The sequence below is a fragment of the Mya arenaria genome, chromosome 17 (assembly GCF_026914265.1).
Source record: "Mya arenaria isolate MELC-2E11 chromosome 17, ASM2691426v1".
Classification (NCBI taxonomy): domain Eukaryota; kingdom Metazoa; phylum Mollusca; class Bivalvia; order Myida; family Myidae; genus Mya; species Mya arenaria.
In genome coordinates this window covers 35,614,577-35,626,035 of record NC_069138.1, presented here as the reverse complement: position 1 = coordinate 35,626,035, position 11,459 = coordinate 35,614,577, and the positions used below count along the sequence as shown (strand labels likewise).

The 11,459-nt window shown below is 34.5% G+C and overlaps 2 protein-coding genes across 2 annotated transcripts; both read right to left on the bottom strand.

Annotated features, from left to right (window-relative positions):
- Positions 1-219: 219 nt before the first annotated feature.
- Positions 220-1,017, bottom strand: LOC128223431 (uncharacterized). The gene is made up of 2 exons (XM_052932711.1): positions 636-1,017; positions 220-317 (listed from the first exon to the last, which is right to left on the bottom strand). The coding sequence occupies exons 1-2, from the start codon at positions 1,015-1,017 to the stop codon at positions 220-222; spliced, it is 480 nt and encodes a 159-aa protein (XP_052788671.1).
- A 5,493-nt stretch (positions 1,018-6,510) lies between these two features.
- Positions 6,511-7,724, bottom strand: LOC128223430 (uncharacterized). The gene is made up of 3 exons (XM_052932710.1): positions 7,452-7,724; positions 6,982-7,095; positions 6,511-6,612 (listed from the first exon to the last, which is right to left on the bottom strand). Exons 1-3 carry the CDS (start codon positions 7,722-7,724, stop codon positions 6,511-6,513), a joined length of 489 nt encoding a protein of 162 aa, XP_052788670.1.
- Positions 7,725-11,459: the final 3,735 nt, after the last annotated feature.

The window sequence follows — 11,459 nt, the reverse complement described above, 5'->3', positions numbered from 1 at the left end:
AGAGGATATTTATAGCGCGATCACATACCATGATGAGAGGATATTTATAGCGCGATCACATACCATGATGAGAGGATATTTATAGCGCGATCACATACCATGATGAGAGGGTATTTATAGCGCGATCACATACCATGATGAGAGGATATTTATAGCGCGATCACAAACCATGATGAGAGGATGTTTATAGCGCGATCACATACCATGATGAGAGGATGTTTATCCCTCGAGTGTCGAATTGACGAGGATGATCTGGTCCTGGGTGCCGGAGTTGCCGGAGAGCAGAGGGAACAGCACAGCCAGCGCAAGCAGGGGCACTAGAAACATTCAAAGGCTTGATTAATTTAAAGAATAGAATGTTATATATATGAATTAATCAATAAATATGAATCTAGCAAAATCCGACCATATAACAAATAAAGAAATGGGCATTTCAAATGTTTACCATCGATGGAACTGATTTATTTTAAGATGTATTGGTACTAGTATCTAAACTAGAATTTCTTATGAAGTTAACTTTTCAAAATGAGTTTCAATTTTTCGCTTTGAACAAATTTTCAGTACAAAAGTGTATACATAATTCGCAAATGGAACACCAAAAAGTTAGATGCAGTCATTAAATTATATCTACTCACGGAGAGATCCAATGCCACTTCCGGAGCCGCCGGCGGCAGGGACAGGCACAAAGGCGGCGCTGTGACCGACACCGAGTGAAGCGCCTCCGTATCCGTAGCTGGAGCCAGATCCGTATCCGGAACCATAACCAGAACCGATCGATGCACCACCGCCCATGCCGTAGCCAGATCCGGCACCGTAACCAGAACCGTACGAATCCCCACCGTAGCCGCCGCCGATACTTGAAATTCCGCCACCATAGCCGCCATATCCGCCACCCATGCCCCAGCTGTCATCATTTCCCCACTCGTCGGCGAGAGCAATTCCGACGACGGCGGACAGGGCGACGGCAACGAAAGCTGTGATCTTCATGGTGGAGCTGCAAGTGGGTTGCCATGACATTATAATGATTTTCAAATAGTTTCTAAAGTGGAATTAGTTTATCGTGCGCATGAACGATTGCGAGTTTTAACTTTGCTATACACTTTAAGTGACACTCGTATTTAAAATCAATGCATGCACATGTCTAACAAACATACATTTGGAGTGATAAACCTATAACTACTTACTGAATAATGCATTTATGGGAAATATTAATTAAGGTTATAACCGTATATTTTATAAGAACCATTTCATCCTTTTCGGTAAATTAAAACTATTGCATTAATTGCGAAACATCTTATTTCGAAGTTAGAGTGCATCTTTAATAAAATGAAACCTTTGAACCTCAGATTGATTTTAAAATCACATTCGTGTTTGATATTTTCAAAAATTCAAAATTGAATGTCCGTGAGAAAAAATCGAAATCGGTAAAAATACACTTAATACAATCAACCGGGCAGACAGGATGCTTGTGCAACAATACGTCTGGTTTTAACGCGTTCATCAGAAGTTAAAATTTTAACTTAGAAAAATGAAATATTGCGAGTTACAAAATGTAGCGAGCAAATCTTTGTTAATGAAAGCTGCGGTTAATTTACGATCGAATTTCATGAAACTTCATTTTCTTTCTAATTAAATTTCGACAATTTAAACCCTGAAACAACAGTATCATTATAGTTCACTTACTGTGCTGTTTGGTAGACTGCCTAAATGAGGGGACGACGGGGGTTAAATAGTATGCGAAGTGGGGCGGGTTTTTCCTCACGTTAGATAACGGTAGCACAGACAGTCACGTGACGTTAGGGCTTGGGACAGGTTGACAGGGTGTTGATTGGGTCCGCCTGTCACCAATATGCAATTTATGTGTGAAGTTAACTGTAATATTCAAAATTTAATTTAATTGCCTGTTTGTAAGGGATTGTTAAAATATATCACTTAACTTTAACTTTCAAGCAGTGAATTATATATATAAAAGCTTCACATATACACGAACATTGCGCTGTAGGACCTTATTGTTCCCAGATCATATTCTTCACATGTCTGGGAATAATGGGATCCTATTCTTCACAGTTTTAGACTAGTTTTCAAAATATAATTGACCAAAATGGTGGTAAGCAAGAAATCATATTCTTCACAGATTTTGTCGATGAAATTGCTCTTTGATAAATTTGATATTAAAAATAATATAATAAAAAGAAATAAAAAAAAATAAAAAAAATAAAAATAATAATAATAATAATAACAGCAGCAGCAGCAACAGCAGCAGCAGTAGCAGCAGCAGCAACAACACATAATCTTAAACCTACGTCTTATACAACTACAATAAAACATATTCTTACAACAACAACAACAACAACAACACCAATTCACTAAAATTTTCTCTATATTTATCTTGGTCAGATTGTGTCCCCGAGGGTGAATTGTTACACTATCGTAAATGCTCGACCATATCAGGCAAGCTCGGAACAGAACTATCTTTAAACCAAAGCTCTTCTGGCACTGCGGTATTCACTGGTAGCCCGAAATTTAGCCGTTAAAAGCGTTGCAAATACTTTATCCAGTACATCTGTCTATGCCAACACAACTCACGGCAACAAACACATTGCCATCTACCTTTACTAGGTAACACCAACTATTACGGTGCCAACAAGAACCAATACTATTCCTACTTATACCACAAAATACCCGTACAGCAACATCATAAATAAAATATAAAAAAAATAAAACAACTATCTCTACAACAACCGCCACTGCGCCTACAACTGCAGCCAACTAATAGCAACAGCAACAACAACAACAACAACAAAAACAGAAACGACAACAACATAATCAACGATTATTTATGACTAGAATATATACGCATACATGTTTATCAACAAAATATATCTGCAATACTGGAAATAGCAATCTGTGACAAATGTGACTCAGTTGTAAAATTTACTTTGTTAAAAAATATGTGATTTCATGGTACATGAAAAACCGGCTTCGATCACAAATTTTCCAGGAGCTGTGAAGAATAGGATCCTATTTTTCCCAGGTGGGAAGAATATGATCTGGGAAAAATAAGGTCTTACATTGCGCATTCAATTCTTGTTTTATAGTGTTTCTATTTGATTGATGACTGGTATTTTTTCGATCGCTTTTCCTAATAATTTTATTGATTTTCAATATATCGATCTGAAATATTTATCATTTACGCTAAATCATCATCATCGTCGTCGTCGTCGTCGTCGTCGTCGTCGTCATCGACGTCGTCGTTTTCGTTCTTATCGCCGTCGTTGTCGTCGTCATCGTCACCACCAACATCATCATCAGCAGCAGCAGCAGCAGCAGCAGCAAAAGTTTTCAACATTTACACCTAAGTGACGGCAACTTCCAGCCAACGCCAAAGAAACGGGCCAAAGACGAGCTTTAATAACACCACGTCGACCGAAGGGGCACGGACTCTACCATGTTAACCGAGCCCCAAGCTCTAGCACAAACCAAACAGTGTATACATCTCTAACTAAAAGTAAAACTCCTATTTGTAACATCTTAGGGGTTTTAGGAATGAAGATTCCACACGCTAAAGGTCTATATATTATTACTTCTAAAAAACTACATGTTTTCTAAAAATCTACTGAATTGAACTCAATTATAATATTTGTAGGTGTTGCCAATATTATAATAAAAAATGGTGTAAAATAAGAAGTCCATTGAATAAATGGTATTGGAGATCTGAATTAAAACCCAAAGTTGCCCTCAAACTTTAACCATACTTTTCGAGTCTATCAAATGCCTTCTTTTGTATTCAGGCTAAAATGGTGTAATGCAACCTAATTGTATGATGGTTGTCAACAATTGTGTATAGTATGAAGTCAATTAGTTTAAGGATATAATAATGAGTTACCGGTGAATATACAAAATCACCCCCAAACTTTAACAAGACACCATGTGCCATAAAACTTTAACGTCAATTAGCGGCCGTAATTTGTAGTTTGTATGATATGGTGTTATGTAAACTAGTTGTGTGGTGGTCCTGAACAACTGTCTGAAGTAGGAATTCAATTGAATAATTGGTATATGACTTGAGTGAAAATGCCAAATTGCCCTTAAAACTTTAACCGGACGCCGACGCCAGGGCATGTATACGTATACAAAAGATCAGATCGCAGATTCTCATTATGTCCATTGTATACAGCAGCGTTTTGAGTTGATTTTATAACGCCAAGTTCAGCTTCATAAAATCTTAAATGTATCCTCTCCCTCCAACTGTGTAGATTTTGTAAATCCCTATAGTTCGCACCTGTATATAACTATATATACATTGATAAAACAAAGGATTTTTTTAAATAAATGACAACAACATGTTCAGTGTTTTTAAACATTTACCATACAGAGTTTGGTATATAGTTCAATGTAACACCTAAAAGTTCATCTTTTTAATAATCTCCAAATGTTCATTTCCATATACCCAGTTCTTATTTCGGTTTGTACCACCTCTTTGTGAAACATTACTTTTTTGTTTTAGTAATGTACTCGTATACCTCTAAACCTCAGCTATTACAGTAACTATGGAATATATCTAGTGACATTTGTAAATCTTCTGTGGTTTCACCAAGTACAACAATAGCATCGGCATATAATAATAATAAAATTAGAACGTATCTCCCCTTGTCGTAATGCTGTCCACCCTGCCAGTCCAACATTGGCGATAACTATCATAACGTATTAAAGTTGTACATTGTAGATTGTTAATTTAAACTAATTCACTGGTAATTGAATTACATGTATTTTAATCCAATAGTATGTCTTTTGACATTAATAATAAAAAAACATATATGAAATGTATACAAATAAAAACATATTAGCCTTTATAAATTTGCCTTTTTCAATTAATAGCTACGTTCAATATAGGTTAAAGAGATAAATAAGTTATTCATTTATTTTAATTTTAATGCATTATCATGTTTATCTCATTTGACTGTCATGATCAAAATAATAATAATAACAATAATAAAATGATTTGTGTACAGATAAAAATGAATTTTAAATTAGTACACACATTATTTTTTTAATCACTTAAGTCAAAAAGTGTTCAACATGAAAATGCATTAAAATAAGAATAAACTATTTTTGCATCAATCTTTATTGTGTATAAGTTAAGTAAATATTGGATCTGCACCTACATCCTAGTAAATACATCATGTATTGTAATCGAAACTATATTTGTTCTCCCAATTATCCAACCTACTGAATTAATGAAAAGATAACACTGTTTTGAAAATAATTTTATTGTTCGAATTAGAAATTCTGGATAAGGTTTTGCATATAAGCACACGGGTTCTTAACCTCTACTTGGATGTATTGCATTGAGACTTTATAAAACGGTACTCAACAATCCAATCAACTTACATACCTAAGTAAGATAACTCTATTTCGCATGTAACCACAGTTAAGTCCACATCTCAGCAATTGTATTGAAACGTTGAGCATGTGTTTCCAACTACCAAACAAAACATACTTTATTGATTAAACTATATAAGTATATATCGAATATAATGTATAGTGTGGCCCTTAATTATTTGGCTAAAACCTCTGATCAAGGTTTTTACATGGAAGAACATGTTGGCTAATATTTCAGTAACTACTTGATGTTTTGCATTGAAACTTCATACAACGGTACTCACATATCAAACTTACATACTTAACCAAGTAAGACAACTCTATTTTGCTTATAATGCAAATTATGTCCCTTTATTGTTTGACTTAGAAACTCTGCTTAAGGTTTTGCATGTTACCGCATTTAAGTCTATATATCAGCAAAAAATCCTTTCTTGCATTGAAAAGTGTGTTTCCAACTATCCATCCTACTTAATTAAACAAGTTAGATTACACTTTCTTACACGTTATGGCTCTTTACTATTTGATATAGAACTTATGATTAAGGTTTTGAATGTATGTACATTTAAGTCAATATCTCATTAACTACTGGATGTATTGCATTGAAACTTCATTCGATCAATATGACAACTGTTTTTGCATGTAATGAAATGTATTGACCTTTATCATTCGACTTAGAAATTCTTGTTAATGTTTTGCAGGTACAAACACGTATGTAAATATCTTAACAACTTCTCCATGTACTGCATTGCAACTTTATACAACGGTTTTCAGCCATCCATCGTACTTAATTAGCCAAGTAAGAAGCATAATATGCAAATTATGGCCGTTCATGATTAGGTTTAGACATTCTAGTCACGGTTTTGCATGTAATCTAAGTTTACAGTCAATCCTTAAAAGTTTTAAGCGGCGGAAGAGTCGAGCGCGCTGTCTCTGTGACAGCTCTTGTTTTTCAAGAAATTTAACAATCCCAAATTTAACACTTAAAACATGTTTTTTAAATCTTAAGATGCTTTTGTGATTCAGTCTCATGTTTAACTTACATCGAGTAACAACGACGTCTTGGTAAAAGCACATTCAAGAACAAACACAAAAGAAATTACGATGTTTATGTTTTTATTTTGTAATAAATTAACAACAATAAACAGATGGCCAGCCATTGTAGGGCGTGATGACAACGTGGGTCGAGATTTCTTGGATGCTGGCTGGACTGGATAATAATATCACAGATATCTGCAATAGGAAATAACAAGTGCGAAATGTAAAAAAGTGAAGTTGTTTTATAATTAGACGTCAGAGAAACCCGACTAATATTCACATTTTGAGATTTGATATTTTCAATTGAAGTATTTAAAATTAAATTGTTGAATATGTCTGTGTCTTACAACATTTTTTTTATCGAGTCTTTGTTGTAAATGCTGCAAATTAAACATCTTTAAGTACAAAAGATATGTTTCTTCATCAATTTCATTGACATTTTGCAGTACACATTTATATTGACGCAGGGATTCGGAGGATAGGGATATTTAAAGTGCGATTTAAGGGTAGGTGATAGCAGGGGCTGGGGCGTGCAACGACTAAGTATTTAACATAATTACATACCATGAGAAGAGGAAGTTTAACCCTCGAGTGTAGAGTTGACGAGGATGATCTGGTCCTGGGTGCCGGAGTTGCCGGAGAGCAGAGGGAACAGCACCAACAGGAGCAACAGGGGGACTGGAAACATTTTCAAAGACTTCATTAATTTCAATGATAGGATTTGATATGTGTGAACTATTAAATAAACATACTGTAAACATAACATATAAATTAATAATTTTATTGAAATAAGGGTTTCCTTCAGTAGATTTTAAAACAAGTCCATCAGCAGATCACACGCAACAAACTTCATTTATATATTTCAAAAAGATAATCAAACTGATTTTAATACTTTTTAAGAAAAATATGCGAGTGGTTGCCTTTCAGGCATGATCGAAAACGAAAGCTAGAACTCTTTTTAGTTTGATGGTCATTGAAGTACAAAATTCCTACACCAATAAGTTCGATGCAAACATTTAATTAAATCTACTCACGGAAAGATCCAATGCCACTTCCGGAGCCGCCGGCGGCGGGGACAGGCACAAAGGCTGCGCTTTGGCCGATACCGAATGAAGCGCCTCCGTATCCGTAACTTGAGCCAGATCCGTATCCGGAACCATAGCCAGAACCGTATGATGCGCCACCGCCCATGCCGTAGCCAGATCCGGCACCGTACGAATCCCCGCCGTAACCGCCGTATCCACCGAGACTGGAAATGCCGCCACCATAGCCGCCGTATCCGCCACCCATGCCCCAGCTGTTATCATTTCCCCACTCGTCGGCGAGAGCAATTCCGACGACAGCGGACAGGGCGACTGCAACGAAAGCTGTGATCTTCATGATGGAGCTGCAAGTTCGAAAACATAACATATGATTATAATTTCAAATCACTTCTGAAGTGTAATTAGTTTATCTTTCATATGAACCATTGCGATTTTAACTTTGCTATAAACTTAATAGAATAAAACCTTTGAACATCAGATTGTGTTTGATATTTTTAAAAAATTAAAATTGAAATTTTGTAAAAAAAAAGTTTACTCGAGGAATCGTTTTAAATACAAAAAAAATCGAAATGGTGTTTTTACTCAAATAATTAAATATATGTGTATGTTTAACGGTTTCATCAGTAGTTAGATACTCAATTATTTCTTGAGTAAACGATTGCATTTAAGAGTTCTCTTTAATATTGTAAATATGAAATATTGTGAATTTTAAAAAGTATCGAGTAAATCTTTGCATGAGATGGTTGCAATTTATTAATGATTTAATTTCGTTTGCCACCCAATACATTTACAACAATTTAAACCCACAAATATCACTTTCAATCCACTTACTGTGTTGTTTGTATGACTGTCTAGGACGAAGTGGCGATGTGAGGGGACGACGGGGGTTAAATAGTTCACTTCATGGTAGATAAGGAAAGACCAGACAATCATGTGACTTCCGGGTGTAGGACAGGTTGTCAGGACTCGGGTAGGTCCGCCTGTCATCAAAAATACACTTCACGTGTATAATATACTGTTGATATTGTACTGTAATAATGTTAAATTTAATTGATTTCTTGAAAAAGGGATTTTATGTATATTTTTGAACGCATTTTATGTACATAATATTTAAAATTAAGATTAATTGCAACGCTTTACATATACACGTACATAGCCCGTACAATTTTCGATTGTGTACTGTTATTTTATTTCAACTGCATTTAATAATACATTAATTTGTTTTCAATATTTTAATCGAAAATATTTATAATATAGGCTGAACTGAGGCCGGTTAAACAATACGTTCATCTAACAAAAAAAAAATATTATAATGATCGAGTGTTTCCTATCCTCATGAACATCATTGTCGTCGTCGTCATTTCGTCGTCGTCATCATCATCATCATCAGATAACGGTGTCCCTTTCATTTTCATACATCCTTTATATCATTATATCATGTTATATATAAAAAAAATATAAGCGATATTTTGGCGCTTGGAATTTTGTTGCCACTAAGCTCTTAAAAAACATTGATAAAAGCTATCATTGTTTTATCTGTACCCAAAAAATATGCCTTTTTGTTTATATCATTAAATTCAAATTTCTTAAAAATAAAAATGCATAAAAATGAAAAAAACATTTGTTGGCATCAAGCTATATTGTGCGCCTTTAAAGCTGTACTCTCATAGATTTATCATTTTTACAACTTTTTTATTTTTTATTGTCTTGGAAAGAGCATTTTTTGCATACATATCTGCAAACCAATAATATTAGATTTCTGACAAAAAAATCATATCGAGGATTTTCATATTTCCGTTTGAAAGTTATTGTTGTATGGCTTAAACCGTTCCTAACGGTTTAAGAAAAATGCATAAAACGTCATTTTTTTATCTTAAATCTGGACCAATAATTATCTTACTCCCAGCTTAAATATAAAAATCTGCAATATAATTATTTGTCAGTAGTCTTATATAACTGGTTTCCATGGATTGTCGCAAAAATTGGCTCGTTTTAAGACAAAAAATAAAAAAGTTGTCAAAACGTTCAAACTGTGAGAGTGCAGCTTTAACGGTTCAGTATGATGCGGTTTCACATAGGTTTGATAACATTTGGAAACAGTTCTGAATCTGTTCATCTAGAACTTGAATAACTTGCTAGAGCGTGATTCTGGCAACGTAATCATCGGGATTTCTTTAGATTTAAGATTGGTTCATAATGCTTTATTATTCGTTTATTTTCACCAATAATGCATAAGAGCATTCAGTCACGAAGTGTGGTAGCATTACACCCATGTATGTATGTTTTATCATTACATCATTGACATGTTTTGTAGTTCGGTTATATCGAACCTTCGTAATCTCGAAGAATTTCCTGACGTCCCGACCACTTCGACATAGCGAGTTTTTACTGTAATATTGATAGCAAAAAATGGTACAAGTTGTAAAAATTATAAAACCAAAACTGGTTTTTGTAACTATTGAACCCCCCTCCCGAGGTTTCGTCACAACTTCATTTTAAACCACGTGATATGCCTAAGTCTTTCATTGTTAAAACTATCATCAAAATATCGAGATCTCAATGTATACAGTCTAATTTGTTTTTGCAGTTTTCTTTAAAGAATGCCTTAATTTATATAATCTTCAATAATTTGATATACGACGTCAACAAAATATATTTAAATATATTTCACATGCCTTTTTGTAACATGTTGCAATAAAAATAAAGATTAAACTTTAGAAAAATATTATCAACTCTAAAATGCATTGCAGAAAGAGAAAATTACTCGATTTCAATAGAAGGGAAAGAAGAAATGTTAAGAATATGTGTGGATGAATGATAGTGAAGAAAAGTGATAATAATGACATTGTGAATAGCAGTTTACCAAAACGTTATATTAATTATATTAATTGTAATACAATCGAAACTCGCTATCTCGAACTCTGTTATCTCAGTGTTCCGGTTATATCGGCCTTTTTTCGAATATTTTGGGTTCAGTTTGACATGTTTTGTAGTTCGGTTATATCGAACGTTCGTTATCTCGAAGATTTTCCTGACGTCCCGACCACTTCGACATAGCGAGTTTTGACTGTAATATTGATAGCAAAAAATGGTATTAGTTGTAAAAATTATAAAACCAAAACTGGTTTTTGTAACTATCGAACCCCCCCTCCCGAGGTTTCGTCGGTTTGTTCCATCCGAATCCTAGTTAACTTTTAAGAAACAACATGGCGGACAGTGATCCAACACATGCGATTACTCACTATTTATGTAAGACAGACAAATGACCATCTGCGATATCATTGTTTAAAAGAAATTTAGAGGTTATGGCTACACGCAGAAGCTCCATCGTGCAATTGGAACTGTACACACAACCATGCATTTGTTGCTGCAAGCAAAACTTTCGAAACATGTTTCCAAACCGTCAAAATCCTTGAAACCAAAATTGAAACTCGTTTGGTATCATCAAAAACGCCCTTAGATGACATATTGTAACATGTTACTAAAGAATGAATGGGCGGGTTGAGTGCATGGGCGGGGCCTTCATAATCATTAAAATATTACTTCAGGTCATCTAACTGTCTTATAAGACTACCTCATTGGCTGACACATTGTCAACGCAAAATGTTACACAGGAAGTGTGTATCGGATGAAAGGCAATAGGTGGACCTTTAAACACGAACGAAAGTTGAAATTCCCAATGATAAGCCAAGTACTGGAATACGATTTATTGGTTGTATTCTCATTCATGTTCGATTACATCAAATAATGATGTAGAATAATTAACCGTGTTAGTGTTAGTATTAACAACTAAAGTTCTTTAACTATTACTTTTGGTATTCTATCTGGTCAGGATTTTTTTTAAACTAGGACAGTGTTTTAATTCAATACGTTGTCCGCTAAGCACAGATGAGTTATTTTTGATAAACTTACTTATTACCAACTGCGCTAACTCAGCCTATTCTTAATCATTAAGAATTTACTACATGTTTTCTAACATATCCTGTTTTAGCAACGGCT